Source organism: Pleurodeles waltl, chromosome 3_1, assembly GCF_031143425.1.
Source record: "Pleurodeles waltl isolate 20211129_DDA chromosome 3_1, aPleWal1.hap1.20221129, whole genome shotgun sequence".
Classification (NCBI taxonomy): Eukaryota; Metazoa; Chordata; class Amphibia; order Caudata; family Salamandridae; genus Pleurodeles; species Pleurodeles waltl.
Window position 1 is genome coordinate 157,891,774 of NC_090440.1, and position 27,865 is coordinate 157,919,638.

At 45.3% G+C, this 27,865-nt stretch overlaps 1 protein-coding gene across 2 annotated transcripts in view; it reads left to right on the forward strand.

Annotated features, from left to right (window-relative positions):
• The window catches only part of SCAPER (S-phase cyclin A associated protein in the ER), a 2,262,878-nt gene that overhangs the window by 2,229,096 nt on the left and 5,917 nt on the right, over window positions 1–27,865 (forward strand). For both annotated transcript variants that reach the window (XM_069222023.1, XM_069222024.1), the window contains exon 32: window positions 15,267–15,318. In XM_069222023.1, the coding sequence (XP_069078124.1) occupies window positions 15,267–15,318 (52 nt within the window). The remainder of the gene's footprint in view (window positions 1–15,266; window positions 15,319–27,865) is intronic.

Here is a 27,865-nt window from a genome sequence, read left to right on the forward strand (position 1 = left end):
AGGTTAATGTGTTGGAGGAGCATAAACAATCAGAATGTCATCAGGCGCAGCGCCAACTCACATCAGCCCGTAAAGAGCTTATAGCCTTTGATGTGAATAAGGCAGAATATGCATTACTGCACATTAAACAAAAGTTTTACACTGGGGTAACAAGGCGGGTGCCTTTTGGCACATTTGTTACATGCCCAAGCTCGCAAGCAGAGGATAAATGAGATTGAGATGTTGCAAGGAAACAAAGTATGTCAGGACTCACAAAATACACAGGAGTTAGAGCGCTTTTATGCCACGTTATATACAGCAGAGATAATGAACTTAGACAAGGCAAATCAATATCTTGCCCGCTACCTATGGAACATATCCCTGGGAATGAGTCCTTTCATATGGCTACATATATCCACACCGATGAGGTGCTTTCGGGCATAGCCCGTCTGCAACCAGGTAAGGCACCTGGACAGGATGGCTACCCTGGAGACTTTTATAAGTCCTTGCCCCTACACTGGCTCCCGTATTAGCCTGATTTTACAACTCCTTTAGCACATCAGTGACCCGTAAAGACACAATGAAAGACGCCATTATTACAGTGATGCCCAAACCAGGGAAAACCTCAGCACACTGTGCCTTTGATCGCCCCATATCACTATTTAATGTGGATGCCAAAGTATTCACTAGCATATTATCAGCCTGCCTGACCACCTATATGTAGGGCGTGTTCAACCCTGACCAGCCTGGAGTTATACCTGAAAGAGGCTGTAGTGACAACACTAAATGCCTCTGTCATCTCATAGACAAGACTCATCTCTCCCGTATACCAGTTCTCCTACTCTTGGTCGACTCAGAAAAGGCGTTCGGTCACTCCACCTTTTGCGTCCCTTCCACATTTGATATCGGAGCTAGAGGTCTTTGGCAGGGTCTCAGGTTTTAAAGTCAGTCTCTGAAAAACACAAATTCTGAGTCTCACAGTTCCACAGATGGACCGACTACACCTTAGCCGCCTCTTTCCATTCGCATGGGTCACACAGGGAGACCTTTACCTGAGCCTACAAATCCACTCTACATTGGAGAAAATTGCAGAGCGTAACTAGGAGTGTCTGCTTTCCACAGCCAGAGCAGACCTACAATCATAAACAGGAGGTTCCCTCTCCTGGCTGGGAAGACTAGCGGCGGTAAAAATGACTCTCCTGCTTAAAATTCTATATATGATGCAGATGTTACTGCTCAAACACCCACCCCAATGCTCTAGGGAAGTTGCAGCATTTGATTGAGAATTACATCTGGGATGGCAGAAAAAGCCCGCGTGGCGAGGAGCCAGACTTATTGGCCATTGAAGGAGGGGTGAACTCAGGCATTCCCCTTGTCTCAGCACCTGTTCCATTAAAGTGATATTTGTTCAGGCATCAGCAAGCAGGTCTAATACCAATAATTTCCCAACTACTCCTGATAAGGTATCCAAGTGAGTAGAAACGTTTGGGAAGTCAGTTTTTCTTCCATCAGCCTGGCTTTCTGCTCAGTGAATGCCAGCTGACTCCTGGGATGCTACTCCCACATCCTTTGGGCTTGGTGACTCATGTCCTCCCTGGTTCACAGAAGATCTCTGACCTGTCCTTCCCCAGACCATTCAGGACAGTCGGGATGCCGCCAAGTTCACAATGGGTTGTGGCTTGGACAGCACCGATTGCATTGAGCAGGCCATTGGCACCAGTGCTGCCATTCGCTGCCACACTTGGCTGCCATCCAGTAGTTTTTCAGGTGACGTCCAGTCCCTCATGGATATTCCATTCGATGGAACTCGTCTGTTTGGGGATAAGACAGACGTCACTCTCGAGCGGTTCAGAGAGAGCAGGACCATGAATCGCTCGCTCGCCAGCCACCTCACAAACCACACCAGGACTACGACTCCTATTACGACTTCTGCAGAGGTACCCCATCCTCCCAGCTGAAGTCAATGGCCAACAAGGTGGTCATTCATAAAACAGAGTATACTTAGCCCAGGTGTTTAGGGTCTATGATATATTACGCATTGAAGCTCTATTTGTTTCATCTAATAATGCATCCTATGAATATGAGAACTGTATAACATGTTGATACATTGTTAGGACCGTACCTGTACGAGCGTCATGTCCGGGAAGTGGGGAGAGCTTGTGTTTCTCTTTTTTTGGGGAAGGGTAATTTGCACAACTTGTGCTATTGTTGCATCATTAAAATGCAAATGTTTTCTGTATATATTGAAAAACTCAATAAAAATTATATACAAAAAAAAAATGACGCATTGATTAGAACGATAAGAATTAAATAGCGCCAAGAGCTTAACCGTATTAAAGCAAATGCACAAATCAATTGAATTGGATAAACAGATCACAAGTAACAAAATGAATGAAAAACAGTTGTACAAAAATAAAGCTATTGCATTCACTACATATGTATTACAGAATAACATACAGTAGTAGGGGTACAGAGAGAAACAATCATACACAGATGCCACACTATAGTTTGTCCCTGTTGTTACAATGACAATGTGTGGGACAGATGTATGTCAACACCGCTCTAAAAAAAACAATTAGAAGAACATATCCATGAGGTGTAGATTTTGTTTTCTAATGGTAAGTAAATTACAAAAGAGTAGTGGAGGATGAATAAATACGGGTTTACAATATAGGCATGCCATTCTTGATAACGGCCAATGGTTTTTTTTTCTCCAAATTTCCTGATTAATCTGTCTTAAACGTTTCAGCAGCTTTTTGTTGAGAAATATTCCAGAATTCATTATAAGTGGCATATATAAAATATTTAGAACAAATAGATCTTGGACCCAACAACAACTCTTGTAAATCCATATGATCCGATAGGAGGGGTAAATGTTTAACTGCTGACACGGTGGAATGCTCTAACATTGTTGGCATAACTTTTCTCCCCTATAAGAAGTAACCACCCCCAGGTGTTGGGACTGACTATACCAGGGGTCTGGCCTGCTTGCTTTAAACCCCTTGAAGGGGTTTGCAGCCATCAATATCAACTGGCTACAGTAACCCCCCATCTAAACCAAAAATTGCAGAATTATGCATTTCATTCTTCACTGTTACATTAAGCTATTCTGTGAAATTAATGTACTGTTGCAAGTTATCAAAGCTAGCTGTGAAATAATGAGTCAGAATAAATACATTTTGGTTGTGTGAGTATATTTTTCTTTGATGAGGACAGCGTAAGCTTCTAATAATATAAAATGGGGTCTGTAGGGACATGACTGGAAAAATAAGGGAACTTCTTTAAAACAGTTATGTGTATAACAATGAAAGCAAAACATTTCACCATAATTTGTAGAATTAAAATTCATCCTCATTCTCAAATACTGAGTACAATGTTAATTCAGATAGCATGTTAGAAACAGTCAAAACATCTCATTCAATGGAACCTGGGGTAATACCGTTATCCATAGAAATTTTAAACACATTGGGAACTTGCGTTGTCTCTGTAGGACCAGAAATACCATAGGGCACCTTATCTCAAACAATACCATCACCTTACCCCCAAACAATACCATCAAGGACAGGCAATGCAGTAACGTTCACAAGGGACAAGTCTCTTCTGACCTAATGTGTAGAAGAATGGGGCATAAGCACCTTGGCTACCAGTTCTGGAGGAGAGATTTGGGAATTAGTGTCCATTCAACAACAGGAAGAAAACTATAAGAAACCCATTCCAGAATAGGAGAAAAAATAATGAAAGAAAAATCCAACAGTAGGACCATGGATGAATCCGCCAAGTCTGTTTCAACCAAAGGGACAGTGCACCATGCAAGGAAGAATGCAAATAATTTGAAGAAAAATCATACACGCTGACAAAGTAACTAGAGGCACTTTAAATAAAATAAGGGACAGGGGTAGGCACATCGAAAGGCAGTTAATAGTATACAACTTAATTGCTAGGGGCAGCATCAGAAAACGTCAAAGTCATGTTGGAAGCACATCCAGTGTTGTCATCAGTTACTGGTATGATTGAAAGTTCGTTAGCATCTGAAGTCCACAGTCAGGGAGTTGAAAGATAAGGATTACTTAGTGCTTGCAGAGGGATTTCATGCAGGGTAGGGAGAGCAGACAAGGAAGTACCCAGAATCCCTAGTGGTCTGCTGTGGGGAACTAGCTACATGGTATAACTTGATCAAATCAATGGAAACTTGTCATTTCTGTGTACGACCAGAAAGCAGTGGCAAATTCACAGGACAGGATTGGAGCTTTTTAAAGGTATTCCGTGGTTGCAAAAGAGCACATTTTCTAAGAAAGGTGGTGCTAGGCTTTAACCTGTGGAAGTAATGTGTGGGGAAAGGCAATTGTAGATTTAGAAAAATTTAATTTATAGCCATGTTCAGTGAATCCCAGAATTATATGATCCACTCTGGCCCGATGTGAATTTAAATCCTCATCTGTGATCTAAATGTCATCAACGTAAGACAACAATTCTGAGTCGATTTCTTGTAAAATTGTTGTCACTTGGGCAGCAAAAGACCTGGTCTGTTCTTATAACCTTGTGTGAGCCGACAGAACTTTCGTTATGTTCCTAGCTCTGTGAAAGTGGTCAGATTGCGGCTTTCTGGTGCTATATTTTGACAGAAAAAGGCATTGCAAATGTCGAGTGTAGTTTCATATTTGTTACAAACAGTGTTATTTATGAAGGCTGTGCTGTGCAAATTTTGTACAGCAAAAGTTTTTGTGAGACTGTTTAAATCTCTGTAGCCTAATACTATATGATAGGAATGATCTGGTGTAATCATAGGGAATAATGGATTATTAATAGGGGCGACAAAAGGCTAAATCACACCTTGATATTCTAATTGTGATAGAATCTCCCTAACAGGGCATTTAGCTTCATGTTTAATAGGGTATTGTGGCTGTACTTGCGGGCTGGACCTTATAGGTATAACATAAGGTAAGTCCTTATCCCAACCTGCAAGATTACTATATAATGCTGGGGCTTGTGTGAGAGCCTATTCTGCAGCATATGCTTCTTTAACTTCCTTGGGAACAAGAACCGAAAAGGAAGGTAGCATTACATCTCCCCCTTGTGGGACTTTTCTAACAACCTCAGACAGCCAATCACTTTCATCCAAGAGAATATTGAATTAATTAGCTAAATTCTGCCAGATTAGTAATTTAATAGTACATGGTATAACACCTTCAATTTCTAAATCCAAATTATAAAGTCTATCAGGAGGGCATAGCCGCTGACCTGGAGTTTCAACCTGTTCAAACTCTTGTAGAGTCTGTTGAACTATTGTGACCTCTGCTGCACTGTTGAGAAGAGTTCTCGCCCACGTATTGTTCAGAAGAAGAGTTCTGAGTATTTGTGGCATATTTATTGGAACTTTTGCCACTTTCTTCTTTTTAAATTGTGCTTTTTGTTGTGGAAGTTTACATTTCTTTTTTATGATACTGTACCTGTCTTCGGTCCCCTCGTCCCCCTTTCTTTGACCACTTACCTGTAGAGTTCTGAAAAGAACAAGAAGGACGTGTATCACAATACTAATACCTATCAGGCTGTTTAAGTATATCACAATTACGCAAATTGTTACGTTTTTCGGAAGACTCCTGTTGCGGAGATCCCATCCGTGTTTTAGTTTTAGTTCTGTCTTTATTCTTATTCCTGTTTTTTTTTCAGGCTTAGGTGCCTGCTTACTAGTATAAGTATCAAATTTGCATTTTAAGTGGTGGCTTGTTAGGCCTGGTTCCTAAACTATCATGACCTGTAGATGTGTAGATTTCAGTAATTATCTTTGGTAGCTTGCATTCCTAATTTGCTTCTGGAACCAACGTGAGTCATTGGGGTATTGCCAAAGAAGCTTCCTTCCCTATAATATTAAAATTATTGAGGACACCATGGCAAAGTTGCCAATAAGTTTCATCCCCTAATCCGGGGCAGGAGCTGCACCATGTTCAGCCTGAAATTGTTTAAGTACTTCAGGTAAAACTGCAATTGACAGACTTCCGTGAGTAATGTGGCAGTAAATTCAGAGCCCCATGTATTACACTCTTGAACTGGGGAAATCATACAGAGTGAAAGCGATATAGTGAGAATTCTAAATTTATCTTGGGGTCCCATATGGGGAAACACTGCTTAAGGCTAATTACTTTTCTGTGCAATCCAAAGTGGAATTTCATCATGTTTGTCAGGGATTTTACCAATAATGGCATTAATAATAACTGGACTAATTGCAGGCACAGCTAACTGCATCTGCCCAGCTCGAAGAGCCGTTGCTTGGGCAGTAGTTAATGTACACATGATAAATTGCATCAGAGGTCGATACAACCTAACCCAGTGGTTTAAGTGTTTCACACTTTTTTAAATTATTTTTATGTGGATAAGGTTTATAGCCTGCTAACACTGGCCAAGTTTCTTTTTCATTACTGAGAGGACCCATCCTGTCATTTTGAAGTTTCAGTAGGAGGGCTCCTTGGAACCAATTATAATGTTCCTGGAAGTTCTATGTATTTCTACGTATTCATAAAGACTATATGCAGCCGAAACTACAGCCTCAGTGTATGTGTGAAATGTTGATGAATTAACATTGACTGCTGGAAAATTAACCCAGAAATAAAAACCTTCACATTTATAAGCTGTGTGTGCCTCAATCATGAGGGTAACTTCACCACCACCACCAGTGGTGAGCCCATATCTAGCTAAATGATAAGTGACAGTTTGTCTGCAATTAACAGCAATAATCACTGGTTGCACCATATTTCATGAATGGATTTCAAAGAAAGGAAACACTATACTGAGGGTAATCCTTTTAAAAGACCAGGTTTGATCAACCAGCAGACACAAATAGGCGCTTACTATAAATGCTGAGCAGGATAAATCCTTATCACCATGGATGCCTTCGTAAAGAGACAATAAAGGAGCCATGGGCACAAGCAAGAAAACTACTCAGGAGACCTGTTAAATAGGTATCTGACCTAGAACGTTGGGTGCTATGTTACAGGGTTCCTACAAATTGCACTGTGTATTAGACCAACAAAACTTCAAAATATAGAGACTGTGTCTTCTTATATCATCAGTAAATGTTGTTCTGTTTTGGCTAGTTCGCAGGACCACATCTAAAACCCCTAACCTTTCAGGGTGATGCATGTTGTCTGTAACCTGTGGAAACAGATCTAACCCTTTTGTTTTCCAATTTTGTATGTCCAAGGTGTCACAAAGAAAAGATAATAAAATACATTTTCAAGTAATTATTGAAACGCTCTTATCCTTGTAAAAAAAAAAAAAAAAAAACGAGCTGCAATTATTAAGCAAATGAGACATATTGTAATAAGCATTATTAGAATGGTGAAAATCACAAACAATTCAACCATGCTACTTGTTCCTAATTTTGCTCCTTTCTGTCACTAGTGCCTATACACCAGAGAGAGCATAGCAGAAGTACCCTTTGACTAGATCTGTTGTAATTATCTAACCACATATATTGGAATTAGGTGTCAGGAAGCCAACCTTAGTGCATTAACTAATGTACCCTTCTAAGTGTACAGGCCTGCACACTTTTCTACATGGCTATCTTTCTTCACAGGGTGAAGTTGGGCCAGCAGGACTGCATTTCAATCACATCTCACAGGACTTCCATGATAACTTGAGCGCAAAGTGCCTCTTGATGAGTTCATCATGGTCAATGATTAAATAATAAAACACTTTCCTTCTCGTTCTGTGCAATAGGTGCAGAAGAGCATCTTTAGTTAGTCTAGGGAAAAGGAGTCGTCTCCTGCGAGCACAAAAATAGAACAAAGGCATTGCATTTTAAATGTGTGCCCCTGGAAATAACTGTGCAGACTACATAGCGACAATGCCTACCAGGAATAAATGTGTGTGTGGCACATTCTTGTGTTAAGGGAAATACATGTGCAAACTAACATTTAGAAAAAGATGCTAAGTTAAAAAACAAAGCTAACATGGAGGCTAAATATAAGCCCTAAAAAAAGCAACTTTTTGGTGCCGAAAAGTGATGGAGGCCTTTTTTCCAGTTTTAGACCTGCACCCTCTCAACACCTTCCTCCGGAATGGCAAATTCGAGATGCTCATACTGGCTCAGGTCTTGCCTGCCCTCGACCCTATGATAATGTTGGACCTGCAGGGTGCTTACTTCCATATATAGCCACCCTGAAAACCCATTGTGCAGCCTGCAGTTTGTGGTAGGAAAGGAGCATTTTCAGTTTATTGGGCTCGCCTTTGGTCTCATCATTGCCCCCTGAGTGTTCACAAAAGTGATGGTGGTGGTCGCAGCACACCTTCGGGTCAAGGTGTGTCAGTCTTCCCCTGCGTCGACGACTAGCTGTTCAAGACTGGCTGGCCCCAGGCTGTCAGCAACTTGCAGACTATGGCAGACCTCCTGTCATCTTTGTGGTTTACTGTCTCTATGACAAAGTCACATTTGATTCCTTCTCAGACTCTCCCCTTCATCAGAGCCATTGTGGACACAATTCATTGCTTGCCTTTCCCCCAGGAAAGAGTGTCCAGGATATTCAGGCTATGATCCCGATCTTTTAGCCTTGGTCCTAGATTTCAGTGAGGTTGACTCTGAGGCTGCTGGGTTTGATGGCCTCCTGCATCCTGCTGGTTGAGCATGTTAGATGCCATTAGTGGGTTCTGCAAAGGGACCTGAAGTCTTAGTCGTCCCAGGATAACGGGGGCCACTTTGACAACATCAAGATGATGGAGGAGACCTGTAGTAGTGATTATGGACTGAGATTGGATCAGTAGCAAATACCTCTCCGTCCCTCACCCTGAGCTGATGCCAACCTGGGAGAGGTGGAGATCAGTGGCCTCTGGTTTCTGGCGGGGTTCCATTCTCTTGGCACTGAAAGTCTTCCATCCATCAAAGGAGACTGTTACAGGTGCTACCAGACATCCTACCGCCATGTGGTACTGCAACAAACAAGGTGGGATGAGGTCCTGGACCCTGTGCTGGGAGGCCTTGGTCCTCTGGAAGTGGCTGGACCACAAAGGAATCAGCCTTTGCTGTTTAAGTCTCCTATTGCTACATCATTTTTGAAAGGTTTTACAACATTTGTTTCTTCTCTCTCCCTTTTCATGTTGCAGTGTGACCTTAATTTCATCATCTCACCCTCAAGACATTGTACTTCATTATGACATGTAAGTGACCTTTTAGCTCTCTCTGTTAACCCTCCAACAACCACATTCTTCCTAGACAAATGTGTTTTGCGGACGCCAGCATCATTTTTGCTTAAGATTGTGATGCTATTCCACATTGGTCAACAATAACCTTGCCAGTGTTCTGTTCTCCACCTCACCCCTTCTAAGGAGGAATTGATACTCCATCGCTTGGGCCCTAAGCGAGCACTGAGCTTCAGTATAGATTGAACCAAAGAACACCAGGTAAATGATTAGCTGTTTGTGGGGTATCTTGAGCCAAAAACAGGCAATGATGTACAGAAAAGAACCATCTTCAGCTAGACCTTGCATTAAGATCTGCCACACATTGGCCAAAAAGCAGCCTCCAGGAGGACTGCATGACAATGCTGCCAGACCAAAGCTGCTACTAATGGTGGCAACAGGCTGAGTCCCTGTCCTAGACATCTGTGAGACTGTGGTATGGGTTTCCCTATGTATGTTCACAAGGCACTATTACCTGGTCGGTCAGGGTTCCCAGAGAGGGACAAATTGCCCGCTTGGTCCTGCAGGACTTTCTGGTTTGAGTCCATTCACTAACCCTCCTCAAAATAGGTATGGCTTTGATGTTTGCTCAAAAGGTGAGGGTTCTGCAGCTAGAAGACTCTGTGAAAAGAACATGTTAATTACCTTTAGAAACGCTCTATCTGATAGAGACTTCTAGTCACAGATTCCTCACCTTTGAATATTCCCCAGGCGTCAGACTGGATCCATAATTTTTTTGTGAACAGTACTTCTGTGCACCCGTACGTGATGATGTTCTGCTGCGCATGGTATCCTCCACACCAGAAGTGACATGCACAGTGCCTATATAGGTGACACCCCAGAGCACTGGCTTCAGTTCTTTTAATTATGTGACATCCTGTGAAGATCTGTACTGAGCTATCCCCAGGTATTTTTTGACTGCCTTTTTCCAGCTTTTGTCGAAGTGTGTTTTTTGAGACTTTTCTTCTGGTGTGGCAGGGATGTCCACGAGGAAGACTGGCTCCAAGCCTTGCAATGCCAGTAACTGGAAAATGTTGTTGAGGGACTTGCACCTTGCCTGCCTCTGGTGTTTGAGCACAACCGCAATGCCAAGACTTGCGTCATTGTCTTCCCATGTACCCCAAGGCCTTGAGAGAGCAATTTCTCAAGCCCCTTGCCGGTCAACGTGCAACGCGTGATGGTCTCAGTCCTGATTCAGAGGAAGGTCCAGGGATCAGTCATGGAGCCATCATTCTTCGTTGCAATCAAAATCATACTTCAGTAAGTCCCACAAGACTAAGAGGAGGAAGAAGTCAAGGAGGTCTTTATATCGCCCCATCCTTCAAAGTCATCCCACGAGACGAGGGAGCGTCATCACCTGAGGCCTGGCCACATGATTTAGCCTGCGCCAGGGTCATCCCCACTCCTCCCTGACTTTCCGGGAACCGAAGCGACCCCCGCCCAGCTCTGAGAATGTTTTGAGGCAATGCACCTCTTATTTGGGTGGCCTGTCCCCACTGGAGTGCCTTCAGGCCTCACTGGATTGGAAGGGGCCCCTACCAGTTCCCCATTGGTGAGTCTACCCCTGGTGCCAGTCAAGCCCCTGGCGCCAGTCGAGTCCACTGATGGCTCTGGACCAGCAGTGGTTGTACCACCTAGACACTGGCCTAGATGTTGACGCTCCTGGCGCCATCCCCATTCTCATCCCCAGGAAGGGCGTTGGCCAACTCCGGCATTAACTGGAGCCATACCCTCCAGACTGGAGCCTAAGCCCTGTTCCTCTGGGCTACAACTTGGGGATGATGGAGAGGAGCCACTGGACCCTGAAGAATACCAGGCCCAATATGGACTGGTGTGAGGATTCTGGACTGGACACTTCCCCATATGCTGGCATGGTCTTTCCTCCTAACGTGGTTACGAAGGAGGGAGCCTCTTTTGCTATGGTGGTGGTGAGGGCAGCTGAGGTCCTGGACATTAGCCTGCCCTCAGTGGCAGTCAAGATTAATATCTTAAAATATGTATTTTAGCCAGAGGTTACCTCTTCAGAACTGTTTCATCCCTTTTAATGGAGACTTTACAGACCTCCTGCTCGGGCCTGATCCAAGCCCTGCTCCTGTGGGGACCGGTAGAGTTGTCCTCCACTATTGCCCTGCTCCAGGTGACCCAAGTTTCCCAAGACCCTGGAGAGGTTGGTGGTCCGAGCCTCCACATCCTATGTAAATCCTGGTGCATTCTTTGCCACCCCACCAGATAGGGAATCCAAGAGGCTAGACACCTTAGGTAAGAAAATGTTGTCTTCTGTCAGTCTGGCACTGTGGTCCATGAAAACCGTGTGCCTTTTGGTCCATTGCTCCTATGCACTTTGGGATTCGGTTGCCCAGGTGCTGCCCTTGGTCCCGGAGGTTTCCGGAACCATACTTTCCCAGGCTATGGCAAACTGGAGAGATGCACCAAAGTTCACAGTCCAGTGTGGGCTGGACACAACAACTCACTAGGCAGAGCTGTTGCTTCATTGGTGACATTACGGCTCCATGCCTGGCTGAGGATGACTGGCTTTTCAATGGCTGTCCATGCTTTGCTTATGGACATACCCTTTGATGGCTCCTGTCTCTTGAGAGATAGGTGGATTCAGTGATGGAGCGCTTCAAGGATAGCAGAGCTACAGCCAAGTTCAGGGCCCTTAAATGATCTCCCATCAATCCCAGTCCGTCCTTCGCACCTTTCACTACCAGGGAAGGGGCTTCCAGCCGCTTCTTTACCCACCCAACTACCACAACATGCAAGCTCCCCAGCCTCTTTGTGGCCGAGGACGTGGTAGCCAAAGACCCTGTAGGCCAGTCCACCATCACCTCCCTTGAGCAGCCGCAGTCACCAAACATCTTTAGTTCGCCCTCCAACCATCATGGCATCCAGTGTGAAGGAGGATATCTCAACACCTGCACCACGGGCGGTTGATAACATCAGACTTCTGAGTTCTCCAGATTGTTCTGTCTACTCTCGACACGGGAGACTGGTTGGTAGGAGTACACTTCACATTCCCGTCTTGCCTGCCCACAGGCGTTACCTGCGGTTTACAGTGGGCCGCAAGCACTTTCAATTCATCGTGCTCCCTTTCTGCCATAAAAGTATCCCTTATGTGTTCACCAAGGTGATGGTGGTGGTTGCAGCTCATCCTCAAAGATCAGGAGTTCTAGTCTTCCTCTGTCTCGATGACTGACTGTTCAAGGCGGACTCGCCCTAGTCAGTCGTTTCATAGCTCCTGTCTACGGCAGCCCTCTTGCACTCTCTGGGCTTAACCATCAATGTGCAGAAGTCACACCTGGTGCCATCTCAGATGCTTCCTTTCATCAGCGGTGTTCTGGACACAGTGCAGGTTCCGGCCTATACTCTTGAACAGCAAATCCAGGCTGTTCAGGTATGATGCCAATGTTCCATCCTCTGTTCTGGTTTCGGTGAGACTGACTCTTATGGTGCTGGGCCTCATGGCATCCGGCATCCTGCTTGTGACACATGCTTGCTGGCATATGTGGGCTCTGCAATGGAACCTGAAGTTCCTGTGGGCGGAGTATCTTCGACAAGTACCAGATCTCAGAGGGAACTGCAAAATATCTGCAGTGGTAGTCAACAAACCACGACTGGGTAGTGCAGACCTCTCTCCAGTCTCCAAATAGCTCAGACAGTAGTGACAGATGTGTCACTTCTGGGATAGGGCAGCCATCTGGCAGATGTGGAAATCAGAGATCTCTAGTCTCTGGCAGAATCCGGACTCCACATCAACCTACTGGAGTTCCAGGCGATCTGACTTGCATTGAAGGCTTTCTACACTCCATCAAAGGAAATCTAGTGCAGGTGTTCACGGACAACACTACTGCCATGTGGTACTCTAACAAACTGGGCAGGTGGGGGTCGGGGACACTTTGTCAAAAAGCCCTGCACCTCTGGACGTGGCTGAACCGTCAGGGCATATCCCTGGCGGTTCAACACACGGTAGGCTCTCGGAACACCAGAGCGGACAAACTCAGCCAAAGATGCCTAGCAGATAATGAATGGCATTTCCATCTGGAAGTGGTGCAAAGTCTTTTTCAGCAGCGGGTGAGCTTGGTTAGATCTGTTCGCCACCGCTGAGAACGTGCAGTCTCTGCAGTTTTGTGCACTTGAATTTCCAAGGCGGCTGTCCCTATGAGGCGCTTTTCATTGCGAGTGGAGCTCAGGCCGCCTGTACCACTCCTGCCCAGAGTTTCCATGAAGATAGGGAACTACTGGGCCCAAGTCATCCTTGTGGCTCCGGACCGGTCACATAGAGTTTCGTATCCCGGGCTGTTTAGCATGGCCATCAGTCCCCCGATCAGGCTGCCCCTTCGGGAGGAACTCCTGTCGCAGCAGCAGGGGAGAGTTCTCTACCTGAACCTTGCAATGCTCCGCCTTCATGCATGGAGATTGAGCCGCAACAACTGACCGCTTTCAGCATTCCGCCCGAAGCCTGCAATGTTATCATGGCAGCCAGGTGTCCCACCACCAAGACTATAATCCTGCCACTTGGGCAAGCTTGTGGCATGGTGTGCAGAAAAGCAAGTTTGACCACCTTCCCATCCCCTTTTTCTGCTCCGTCTATTTATTCTTTCTCTTGCCCAGCAAAGCTCTGGTTTGGGCACCTTAAGGGGCTATCTTTTGTCTATCTCAGCCTTTCTGTGGTTTCCCAATCAGCCATCCTTGTTCAAATCCCCTGTTGTGAATATGTTTTTAAAAGCTCTTTAGCATATGTTTTCACCTTCATCCTGCCTCAGTGGGACCTAAGTCTAGTACTGACTTTTCTGTTGTGCGCTCCATTTGGGCCACTACATAGCTGTCCTCTCAGGCTGCTTACCATCAAGACTGCCTTCCTAGTGGCAGTAACATCTACCCTGCGTAGCTCAGTGAGCTCCAGGCTTTGCCGTCTAAGCCTCTGTACCTGAACATCTTCCCCAGCATGCTGGTTCTTCGCTCTATAGCTTGTTTCTTGCTGCAAGTTGTCACTCCCTTTCATGTAGGCCAGTCCATCACCCTGCCTATCATTATGCTCTGCCACATCCCTTGAAGGAAGAGGGGCGACTCCACACACCAACTGAACCCAAAAAGAGCATTGTTCTACCTTAACCGTACATGAGAGTTCAAGGTGGACAACCAACTCTTCGTGGGGTGGTATGTTGATGCAAAGAAATGTCGTGCAGTACAGGAGTGGATCATCTCTAGATGAGTAGTGCTTTGCATTAATATCTGATACGCATTGGCCAAGAAGCAACCTTCTGATAGCTTGCAAGTTCATTCCACGAGAGCTAAAGCTGCGTCCACTGCGTTAGCACATGGGGTTCTGATCCTGGACATCTGCCAGGCAACAACGTGGGCATCTCTGCACATGTTTACCAAGCACTACTGCCTGGACAGTCAAGCCCATAGGGATGGGAACTTTGCCCATTCGGTCCTCAGTGCACTTCATGGTTCTATGCTCTGGCATGGAATGTCGTGAAAAGAAACTGATGTCAGTGCGCCTCTGTGGCTCTTATATTAGTATCGAGATGTTACTTCTAGCATGGTTGAAGCACATGGAGCTGGTCTACACCACCTACCAGCCTGCAGGGGTACTTCTCACAAAAATTCTTCCGAATCTAGTCTGACTCCTGTGGAAATTCAAAGGTAAAGAATCTGAGGATAGATATAGTCTCTACCAGATAAGGTGTTACCGAAGATATGTAACTTGTGCTTCAAAGCAGTATAATTTGATCAAATCTCTTGTACGGTAATTAATGGCAGGAAAATAAATGAATATGTTGAGAGCCATAGTACTTAACAAATAATTCCTTTCTTCCAATAATGTGGAGTTTTGAATAGCAAAAAGATAAATGTGTTTGAACAGTAAATAACACACGTTCTTATTGAAGTTATAGAACGTTAATATGCATGTTGAATTTTTTTGGGGGAGTACCCGTTGGAGTTAGTCAGACATATTATGTGTATAATACTTCAATTAAATCCTCCAGTTGACTTAGTGAGACCTAATGAAATCCTCCAGTTGACCTAATGAGATTGGTTGTTGTTTTAAATTTGTCCTATCTAAAAGAATGTTCTTATTTCTCATATTTGTTTTTTTTCCATATATTTTACAGGACTTTGCCCTAAATTCAGTACAAGTGGATGGCAAATCCTCTCAGCAGCGAGGTAGTATGTTAAAGTCTTTTTTGAGTTTGAAGTTTTATACTACAAAATAGTAGTTGGAAAGCAGTAGAAATAGATACATTGTAAATTTGCATTGAACATTAATCATATAAGTCTTGAAAAATTGTAAATTATAAAGTTATTTTACGAAGTTGATAATGAGTGAAAACAATATCTGAACTCTTTGAGGAACAAAAACATTGTAGGATAGTCTATTGGCATCCAGTAACTGGTTCTTTATACTGACTAAAGAGTTTGTCACTAGTGCGATCCTATTTTTTTTACATTTATTTAATTGTACAAAACAATATACCAAACACAGTATCGGTATGGGATCATCCAAATCTAGGGAATCATAATCTTACGTATGACGTGGAAGAATAGCAAATGACCTCAAGGTGTTGCCCTAAATGGTAACAGCCCCCTGCCCCTCTTCCCCTCCCCCCCCCCCCCCCCCAAAAAAAAGGGCCATTAGTAAACTCTGGTAAAGTCTGTACTTGGCATTCAGATGAACCTAAAGCAGATACATGATGAAGTAGGATACATGAGTCTCAAAGCAGCATCCCTTATTCCAGTTTCAATTGTGTCTTCCCACCCAAGACCTCTATCACAAGTCCATCACACATTTCTTTAAGGCACAATAGAAACACACTGTGTTTACTGCTCATGGGACGGGACAGCAAAGCAAATGTGTCCCTTCTGAGAGTATTTCTGAGGAGCTCATTCAAAAGTAGAAGTTTACTGTGGAAAAAATCAAGCTAAAGTGCTTTCTGTTAAATTGACCTTGAAATTAGGTTTTCTACATTCAGTGACTCCATGGAAGGCCCCAGTACCTTTAAGACATTTATGTTTTTGCAGGGAGACTGACCACAGTCAAGTGCTTGATATTGACTCATGTTTACTTTTTTCTTGCTAATTTGTTGTACTTCTTTTTTTGTAATCTCAAAAAGATGACCCTTAAAGTTAATTTTCAATCTCCAAATTTGAAAATGTCCAATTAAATAAGAAATATCTTCATATGAAGATGATGTCATGCTATTGTCCTTCATCAAAGCTCTCTCTGGGGATGCTATCCCTTCCCTGCTTACCATTGGCAATGCTTCGCTCACCCAAGGCATCTTCACAGAAGCTGTTGAGAGTTGCGAGATCCTCTCACTCCTTAACGAAAAAAAAACTTACACTGTTCCCTGATGAACTTGCCAACTACCATCCTATCACTAACCTACCATTCACCTACAAGATAATTGAAACAGCATTGTTTTTTCAACTCCGAGTTCACATCAGTGCTAACCATCTCCTGCATGACTGCCAATCTGGCTTTAGGTAATGCTGCAGCACAGAAACCACCACCTTGTACATCACAGACAGTGCTCTTTTGACCACACATGTTCCATTGTCTTCTAAACAGTCAACATTCCACCCTCACACTCACTTTCGAGTCACAAATTAGATTCACAGGCAGTGTCCTTCACTGGTTCGCCTCCTACCTTTCCCACCAGTGCTAGTTTGCAATCATGGGCACCTTTAGTTTACAAAAGATCCCTATCACATATGGAGTCCCCCAGGATTCTACACTCTCTCCTGTCATCTTCATCCTTAATGGAGAACTGCTTGGTACTGTACTCACAGATACCAGCGTCAGGATTCGCCAATATGCTGATGATGCACATCTCAAAATGTCTCCTCTGCTTCAATCATTCACTACTTGCACGTCATCCAGGCCTGTATCTCCAGCACCGACCTTAAGCTCAACCCAAACGAGACTTAAATCCTATTTGCCAAAAACAACAAACCAGATACAGTACAGACAAGTGTGAATGACATGAAACTTTCACATTGATTCACCCTTGACATCAACCTCTACCTCAAGGAACACAAAAGGAAAACAAACAGAAGGACAGCTTGGTACCAGTTCTCTCTTCTAAAGGAAAACAAATGTTCCTGAAAGTGGCCATAGGACTGCTTGTCAAGCCCTTGTGGTCTTGCATCTAAATTATGGTAATGCCCTGCTCCACAGCCTCCAAGACGCCACACTGGCACCTCTTGGAGGCATCCTACACTCCACAACATGTTTCATCCAGGGCCTGATGAAATATGATCACATCATCCCCATGCTGATGGAACTCCATTGGCTCCCCTTGCCTGCATGTACAATCTTCAAAACTACCTGCATCCTTTACCATCATGACAGCAACACCTCTTGTCTTTCAGACAAGATCACTATCTCTTGGTGCTCTCTGCTCATCCGCAGCCTGGACACCCACAGACTGCGGACTAAGAAGTGTGAAAAAGAAAATACCCCAGACAACAGGCCTTATCTGTCTGTGCATCCTGGACCTGGAATAGCATCCCCATATCCCGCAGGACCGCCACAACAATGCTCTACCTAAGGGAAATGTTAAAGACTCACCTCTTTACAGAACTGTACATCACAGTGCATTTACCATCTACCACACCATTGATAGAAATGCCAAAGAAATGAACTTTATGGGTCATAATCTCTTTAAATCTGGTAGTCTCGCCCCCCCAACAGTAAAAGCCACCTGTCTCCTGTGTTCATATGTCCATACCCTATGGAATTTGATAGAAATGACCCAACCTACCAAATCACATGAAAAACTAATTTACCGATTTTGTGAACGATTCAAATGGCTTGAAAGAGATCCTGATTTAGTCTATGGGCTCTGCAAACAAGATGGCTTGATTCATGGGCACAGCTGCCATGCTGCTTGCCATGCTTGGATGCACTCCTCTGGCATCTCAGAAGAAGCCCCAGAAACCTTCACAGAAATGCCCTTTGTTGTGGGCAGCTGTTTGGAGAGAATGCCAATTCCTCTCTGGAACGTTTCAAGAACAGTTGAACTATGGCTTAACCTGCTAGCAAGACAGTTCCATCAACAGTATAGGATATATCTGATAGAGACTTCTAGCGCACATTCCTTACCTTTGAATTCCCTGGCGTCAGCTTTGAATCCGGAATCCTTCTGCTGAGCAATACCCTGCGCGTCCCGTCGGGTGGCGTTGTTAGGATCCACGTGCGTCGCCCGGCTCCACTTGGCTTTGTCAGCATTGTTGGAGCCGTCTGTGACGTCATGGTCACCAATAAAGCCACCACCCGACGCGCGTATGTCAGTTCTTTTCTTTCTGTGCCGGTAAAGTGCAGGTGTGAGATTGAGCTACGCCTTGCCTTTTTTTGACATTTTGTCGAAGATTTTTGTAGTCTGTGCGAGGAATATGTCATCTAGGAAGACTGCGTTCAAGCCATATGGCACCTGTCATTGCAGCAAGTTGGTGGCAAACCCCCATCAGGTATGTCTCTGGTGCCTCGACAGGGACCACGACTCAGTAGTCGTGCTCCGACTGCCGGGCCATGGCCCCAAAAGCTTTGAGGGAGTAGTCCCTAAAGCTCATAGCGGCCCAGCAGACGACTTCGATCAGTGCAACTCCTCGGAGGTCATGGTCCCACTCAAGCAGGAGGTCGTGGAACTGCTCCAGGAGCCCCAAGTTCTCTTCGTCCTACTTGAGGTCCTCGGGGAAGACACACAAGAAGACGAAGTCCAAGCGCACCTTAACTTCGCCACGCCCGTCGGCACATCAGGTGCGCTGCTGGTGCACCGGTGCGGACCCGAGGATCCAATACTGGCTCCGGACCGGTGCTGGTTTCTCACAGTCGGCCTCCTCCGGTGCCAGGCCCGACATAGACGTTCCCTCCCCCACCAGCGCCCACTGGTGGTGAAAGCCCCATCCTCATTCCTGATGATCCCGAGCCGGAACGACATCGTAAGACGCCGATCCAGACAAAGTGGTTCTCAGAACTCATGCCTCTTTTCTCCCCAAGGTGGTGACCCCATTCCATCTGGGTCAGAACATCACCCTGGCCATCTTCTTTGCTCCTCCGCATCCCTCTAAAGAAGAGGAGCGACTCCACCAACTGGACCCAAAAAGAGCGTTGTTGTTCTACCTTGACTGCACAAAAGAGTTCCGGGTGAATGACCAACTCTTTGTGGGGTACGTTGGAGCAAAGAAGGGTCGGGCAGTGCAGAAACCAACCATTTTGCGCTGGGTCGTTCTCTGCCTCAATATTTACTACGCATTAGCCAGGAAGCAGCCTCCTGAGGGCTTGAGGGCTCATTCTACCAGGGGCAAAGATACTACCACTGCGCTAGCTCGAGGCGTATCAGTCCTGGAGATCTGTCAGGCGGCAACGTGGGCGTCTTTGGAGAAGTTTGCAAAACATTACTTCCTGGATAGTCCAGTACGAAGAGATGGGCACATTGCCCATTCAGTCCTACAGGACTTTTTATTGGAAGGAGTATTATCCGCAGCCCATCGCCAGGAGCTTATGGCTTGGGTATCTATTCAAAAGTAAGGAATCTGCAGCTAGAAGTCTCTATCAGATGAACAAGTTGCTTAACTTCGGTAACGCATTATCTGGTGGAGAGTCTATCTAGCTGCATATTCCTTACACCCACCCATGCCTCCCCATTCTGCGGAAATGTCTCATAGGCTTTAGGGCTTACCCTTTTCAGGACCCTAGTTGTGCACAGACAAATTTTGGTTCTATCCATGACTCTGCGCTTCTGGCGTGGAAGTGTTGTGGATAAAAGAACTGACGTATGCACGTCAGAGTGGTGCCTTTATAGGCGACTGTGACGTCAGAGACTGCTCCAACGACGGTGAAGAAGCCACGCGGAGCCAGATGACGCACGCAACGCCACCCGACGGCACACAATAGGGTACTGCTCAGCAAAAAGATTCCGTATTCGAAGCTGATGGAATTCAAAGGTAAGGAATCTGCAGCTAGATAGTCTCTACCAGATAATGCATTACCAAAGGTTAGTAACTTGTTAATCAAGGCTATTGCAGGGCATTGCAGTCCCAGTAGGAACATCATTCTCAGCTGATCCAGATATCCTAACAAGTATACTGCTCCATTCGTGTTAGCAGTGGATCTAAGGGATGTCATCAGAAGAAGATCCAGTCATCGTCATCGTTTACCATCTTGGCTTTCTCAAAGCCCCTGACATCTCCACCACTCTACTTTACCTTACGATCTTCTAATGGGATAGGTTGTTCCACTTTTACTCTAATTGGGAGTCAGAGTGGATAGCTAGGCCATTTAACTAATATTTAGGGGCTACACCCTATCCTTCCTGTTACTCTTACTGAGTCACCCTCTGTAGAAAGCTGGCTCTGTATATACTTTATCAAAGTGAGATATAGTGTGCACAGAGTCCAGGGTTCCGCCCAAGAGGCTTGACAGAGGCAATAATTGATAATACTAATGCTCTTTTTGTGGTAGTGTGGTCGAGCAGTTAGGCTTATCAGAGGGTAGTGTTCAGCATTTGTTGTACACATACAAGCAATAGAAGAAACACACACTCAATGACTTAACTCCAGACCAATAGGATTTTATATAGAAAAATATATTTTTGTTACGTTATTACTAGAACCGCAAGACTACGTTCAGAAGTAAATACTGTTGCAGGTAAGTACTTAGCATAGACATCAATGTAACTTTGTGTCACTTTAGTCAAGTAAACAGATTTTAAGAAAACAGAGAATATCTATTTTAAAAGTGGACACTGCATTTTCAAAACAGTTCCAGAGGGGAAAAAAAATAAAGTACAGTTTTAGAGGTAAGTAAGTACACGACTTATAGTTGCAGTCTCCGGGTTATAGGTAGTCTACCGTTGGGGGTTTGTCACCCCCAAACACCCACCACCAGCAACACGGGGTCGGTTGAGTGCAGAGGTCAAAATTGAGCAATTTTAACGTGGGCTCCTATGGAGACATGGGGTACTCGGAATTCGGTCTGCCAGCAGGTAAGTACCCTTGGGTCAGAGGGCAGACCAGGGAGGATTAGAGGAGCACTGGAGGGGCCCCAAGTAGGCACCAATTCCACACCCTCAGTGGCACTTGAGCGGGCGGGTGCAGGGTGCAAACAGGGCGTTGGGTTTCCAATTAAACTCCATGAGGGGACCCCGGGGTCCCTCATGCGCTGCAGGCAAGGTCCAGGGGGGTGTCTTGGGCACACCACCAGTCGGACAGGGAAGAGGGACGCATGTTGGTCATCGCTGCACCAAGTGTCGCTTTCTCTAAGGCCTGGGTGCCATGGGTGCAGTAGGTCCTTTGGCATCGGTTATCTTCGTCCAGGGCTGTCGCGGGCAGGGGATCCTCAGGATTCCCTCTGCAGGCGTCGTCGTGGAGGGGTGGAGAGTTCAACCCAGGGTGGGCACTTGGTTGCCATCCCCTGGGGGGTCCTCTCTGATCAGTTGGGCCACCTGGACTCAGGCCGTGGGCATCAGATGCAAAGTGGTTAGGACTTACGCTTCTGGAGTGAGGTGGGAGTCCTTCAGAAGAGGTTTCTTCTTCTGTTCTTCTTTAATGCAGGCAGTCCTCTGGAGGTTGTTCAGAGGTCGCTTGTCCTGCAGGACGTGTCGCTTTTCTTCTGTACGTTCTTTGAAGCAGGAGACAGGCCGGTAGGGCTGGGACCAAGTTAGTTGTTGTCTCCTTTCCTTCTCTGCTGGGGTTTCCGCTAAGCAATCCTTCTTCTTATTGTGAGGTCATCAGGAATCTGACTAGCTTGGTCCAGGGAGCCCTTACATACAACATTTAGGGGCTTTTTAGGGTTAGAGGGCAGTAGCCAATGGCTACTGTCCCGAGGGTGGCTACACCCTCCTGGTGCCTAGTCCCTTTGGGGAGGAGGGCACATTCCTATCCCTATTGGCCCTGATCCTCCAAACCAGGATGGAGGATTCTGCAAGGAGGGGGGTCACTTCAGCTCTGGACACCTTAGAGGTGGTCCTGGCTGAGGTGGTGACTCCTCCTTGTTTTTCCTAATTATCCCTCTGTGCCTGCCGCCAAAAGTGGGGCTTTGTCCGGGGGCTGGGCATCTCCACTACCTGGAGAACCCTGGGGCATTGTAACACAAAGCCTGAGCCTTTGAGGCTTACCACTAGGTGTCACAGTTCCTGCAGGGGGAGGTGTGAAGTACCTCCCCCCAGTGCAGGCTTTGTTTCTGGCCTCAGAAGGCACAAATGCTCTCATCGCAGGGTGGCAGAAACTCGTCTCTCAGTGGCAGGCTGGCACAGACCAGTCAGTCCTGCACTGAAGGATTGGGTAAAATACAAGGGGCATCTCTAAGATGCCCTCTTTGTGCATTTTGTAATAAATCCAACACTGTCATCAGTGTGGGTTTATTGTTCTGAGAAGTTTGATACAAAACGTCCTAGTATTCAATGTAGCCATTATGGAGCTGTGGAGTTCGTTTTGACAAACTCCCAGACCATATACTTAATATGGCCACACTGTACTTACAATATCTAAGAATTAACTTAGACACTGTAGGGGCATATTGCTCATGCAGCTATGCCCTCACCTGTGGTATAGTGCACCCTACATTAGGGCTGTAAGGCCTGCTAGAGGGGTGACTTACCTATGCCACAGGCAGTATTTTGTGTGCATGGCATCCTGAGGGGGATGCCATGTCGACTTTGCCTTTTTCTCCCCACCAACACACACAATCTGCAATGGCAGTGTGCATGTGTTAGGTGAGGGGTCCCTTAGGGTGGCACAACACATTCTGCAGCCCTAAGGGACCTTCCCTGGTCACAGGGCCCTTGGTACCACTGATACCTTTTACAAGGGACTTATCTGTGTGCCATGGGTGTGCCAGTTGTGGAAACAATAGTACATTTTTAGTGAAGGAACACTGGGGCCTGGTTAGCGGGGTCCCACCACACTTCTCAGTCAAGTCAGCATCAAAATCAGGCAAAAAGTGGGGGGTAACTGCAACAGGGAGCCATTTTCCTACACACTGCTTTACACGTTTAAAGGTATATTTCGGCCATTTCGATTTTCTTACAGTTGCGGGATCAACCCTCCTTGTTAAAGTCATCTGTTGTGACTTTTTTCCTGAGAGGACTTCAATATGTTTCCCCCAAACGCTTCATTATGCCCCAATGGCACCTTTCGTGCCCACCCATAGTTGTCATCTGCATCTCTTGATGATCAAAACAATCTTCGTTATGGCCATTGCTTCAGCCAGAAGGGTTAACGATCTACAAACGTTTTCTGTACATGCTCCATGTGAGAAACTCACCAATTTAGCATGTTTACCCTAATGTTTCTGACTAATACTGATGGTAACTGACCCTGACTGTACCCTGGGCTCTGTTTAACAGGCACAGGGCCAGCGCTCTCAATAAAAGATATATAGTCAAATGTCACAATGTTATAGTTTCAACTGACAATGACAGATCCTGTAAATTCCTAGTAGATAATAAGGCAAGGGGGATTCAAACTACCTATAAGTCCCTAGTATTTAATAGGGCAGGGATGTTTAGAGGCCCAGTAGATTTCCTGCTCTGCTGTGCACCTGCTGTCATTTTTAAAGGTGGCCCTGCCTTGCAGACTGTCTTTACAATGTATGCAAATTCGACTATGAATTGGTACTTCAAAAGTAGCAAGCTACCTTATTTTTTACATATGTCACCCTAAGGTCTCCCCTAAATGTCCCTGGGGTAGGGTGCCCTGTAATTATGGGGGACACTATAAAAGATGTTTGATATGCCCTGGTGAGGGGAAAACTGCACCTTTCATTTTTTCCCATTGTAGAAAGTTGGCTTCATAGGCTATAATGGAAATATATTGCATAAGCCTAAATATTGCTAGAAAAAAAAAAAAATACCATGAAAAGACTCAGATGAATGGTAATGATAAATGCAACACTTTGCAACTGTTGAATGTATCATAATTTATGCAGAAAATACATTATGAGACTTTCTTTACTATAAGCCATATTCCAGCCTGCTAGTGGTCTCTTCTGATTGGTCAGCCCTAACATGATTAGCCAGGCCCTTTTGATGAGGTGATAAGTGGCCTGCACTGAGCAGAGGTTATCTGATGTCAGAGGTAGGCAGATGGTGAAGCCAGACTAGGAAGGGGGCTGGGTGAATCAAGCTGAGGCTTCAAAAGATTATCAGTCAGAAAGGAATGCAGCCAGGCCTGCCCTCTCATTCCCGTTCCCCACAGATAGATGGTGGGCTTAGGAAAGATATTTTCAGATTTTCAGAGGGGGGTGAATGGAAATGAGCCACACCAGGGGGTTGGTTTAGCCAGATCTTACTCCTCTGGAGGAAAATCATCCATCTTGGAATGTTAAAGTGCAATGCTTTATGGGACAAGAAGATTCCACACTTTGGAAGAAGTTATCATACTTCTGGGAGGCACCCTGCAACTCATTAAACAAGGATGCCCACTGACTGTCCCTCAAGATGATTGAATAAAAGTGGCTGATCTGCATTGGAATTCAGATCTGCTGCCTGAAAACACAAGAGGGACTGCCCTGCTGAAACCCTGCTTTGCAACCCAGAGGCCGGCACACTTAACCCCTTCGCTGCCAGGCCTTTTCCCCCCACAGGTGGCTATTTGGCGCAGTTCGTGCTTAGGCCCTCATAACTTTTTGTCCACATAAGCTACCATGCCAAATTTGCGTCCTTCTTTCCAACATCCTAGGGATTCTAGAGGTACTCAGAGTTTGTGAGTTCCCCTGAAGGCGACCAAGAAATTAGCCAAAATACAGCAAAAATTTAGTTTTTAAAAACAAAAATGAGAAAAAAGGGCTGCAGAAGAAGGCTTGTGATTTTTTCCTTGAAAATGGAATCAACAAAGGGTTTGCGGTGCTAAAATCATCATCTTCCCAGCTTTCAGGAACAGGCAGACTTGAATCAGAAAACCCAATTTTTCAACACAATTTTGGCATTTTACTGGGACATACCCCATTTTTACTATTATTTGTGCTTTCAGCCTCCTTCCAGTTAGTGACAGAAATGGGTATGAAACCAATGCTGGATCCCAGACAGCTAAACATTTCCGAAAAGTAGACAAAATTCTGAATTAAGCAAGGGGCAGTTTGTGTAGATCCTACAAGGTTTTCCTACAGAAAATAACAGCTGAAATGAAAACAAATATTGAAATTAAGGTGAAAAAAACAGCCTTTTTTCTACACCTTTTACTCTGTAACTTTTTTCTGCGATGTCAGATTTCTGAAAGCAATATACTGTTAGGTCTGCTGGACTCTTCCCGTTGCAGGGATATATAGGGCTTGTAGGTTTCATCAAGAACCCTAGGTACCCAGAGCCAATAAATTAGCCGCACCTTGCAATGGGTTTTTATTCTATACCGAGTATACAGCAATTAATTTGCTGAAATATAAAGAGTGAAAAATAGGTATCAAGAAAACCTTTGTATTCCCGAACTGGGCACAAGATAATGTGTTGAAAAGCAGTGGTTATTTGCACATCTCTGAATTCCGTGTGAATTACAGGGCATTTCTCAAATAGACGTCTTTTACACACTGCCTTACATTGGAAGGAAAAAATATAGAGAAAGACGATGCAATAACACTTGTTTTGCTATTCTGTCTTCCACCAAGTATCCCGATAAAAATGGTCCCTCACTTGAATGGGTGGGCCTAATGCTCGCGACAGGAAACGCAACATGGAAAAATCACATTTTTACATTGAAATCTGACAGATAGTGTCTATCCGTAGGTTTTGGCCTCTAGTTCAACCAGCACCTAGGGAAACCTACCAAACCTGTGCATTTTTTAAAACTAGACACCTAGGGGAATCCAGGATGGGATGACCTGTGGGGCTCTCACCAGGTTCTGTTACCCAGAATCCTTTGCAAACCTCAAAATTTGGCCAAAAAAACACTTTGTCCTCACATTTTGGTGACAGAAAGTTCCAGAATATGAGAGGAGCCACAAATTTCCTTCCACCCAGCGTTCTCCCAAGTCTCCCGAAAGAAATTGTACCTCACTTGTTTGGGTAGGCCTATTGCCTACGACAGGAAATGCCCCAAAACACAATGTGGACACATCACATTTTCCCAAAGAAAACAGAGCTGTTTTTTGGAAAGTGCTAGCTGTGGATTTTGGCCTCTAGCTCAGCCTGCACCTAAGGAAACCTACCAAACCTGTGCATTTTTGAAAACTAGACACCTAGGGGAATCCAAGATGGGCTGACTTGTGAAGCTCTCATCAGGTTCTGTTACCCAGAATCCTTTGCAAACCTCAAAATTTGGCCAAAAAAACACCTTTTCCTCACATTTCGGTGACAGAAAGTTCTGGAATTCAAGAAGAGCCACAAATTTCCTTCCACCCAGCGTTCCCCCAAGTCTCCCGATACAAATGGTACCTCACTTGTGTGGAAATGCCTCAAAACACTATCTGGACACATCAAAATTATCAAATACAAAACTACCTGTTTTTGCGGGGGTCACCTGTGTTTTTGGTCCTGGGCTCAGCAGCCATACAGGGAAACCTACCAAACCCAGACATTTCTGAAAGCTAGACACCGAGGGATTCCAGGGAGGTGGCTTTCGTGGCTCTCCCAGCTTTTTCTTGCCCAGAATTCTCAGAAAACCTCAAATTGAGCTTAAAAGAAATCACATATTTCCCACATTTCTGTGTGGGATCACTGCACTGGGTCAAATTTACTACCACCCAACGTTCCCCTCAGTCTCCCGGTAAAAATGGTACCTCAGTTGTGTAGGTGGGCCAAGTGCCTGTGACAGAGAAGAGCCAAAGACATATTGAAAGTGGGGGGGCTAACCAAAGCGGGTCCAAAACGGCAGTTTGAAAGAAAAAAAAATCATTTTTAGGCTGACAAGTGGGGCAGAATTTTTATCGGTATAAATGAGACAATGCTGCGTGGTAGGAATTTTGTGGATTCCTGCAGATTCTGGAAGGTTCCATCACAAAAATGTGGAAAAAATGTGTGATTTCCAGCAAAGTTGGAGCTTTGCAGGGCATTGTGGGTAAGAGAAAATGGTGCGGGCTGCATGTGAAGCACACCACCCTGGACTCACCTGGATAAATAGGTTTCAGATGGGTCTAGGTCTTGTGAATTTTTCTACATGGCAGTGTACCAAGGTCCAAAAAGTGCAGCCCTCACCATTCCAAGTGGGACGATTTTGAGAGCTGGCCAAGCTCCCATGGCCCAAATGTAAAACCAAAACCCAAAATAATCAAATCTCCTCTTGCTTGCCGTGGGATAAGATGCTTTATTGTGCGGGGGAGTGCTGAAAGACTGTTACCCCCTTCAGTTGGGGTGGGGGCATAACAATGCCTATACTGGTTGGTAGCCACCACAGCACTATTTTTATTTTATTTTTATTCCCTGGTATCTAGTAGACTTTCTGCCCCACCAGGTGTGGATCGGGGGTAATTGCCCCATCAGCCTACTGGTGGGCAGAACAACTTCGGACCCATTTTTTGGGGGTGGGGATATGGCCATACCCGACCCTCTTATTTTGAAAAAAACATCTTCCCTGGTCTCTGGTGGGTTTTCTGCCCCCCGTTGGGGCAGATGGGTCTCCCAAAAATAGGCTGATGTGGCCAACAGTAATGTGCCCCCATGGGGAGCAACCCTTGCCCAAGGGGCTGCCCCCCACCAATACAAAACACACACATACACACCAATCCCTGGTGCCTAAGTGGTTTCTGGTGGGGAGGGGCAGGCCTCGGAAGAGATTGCGCGCT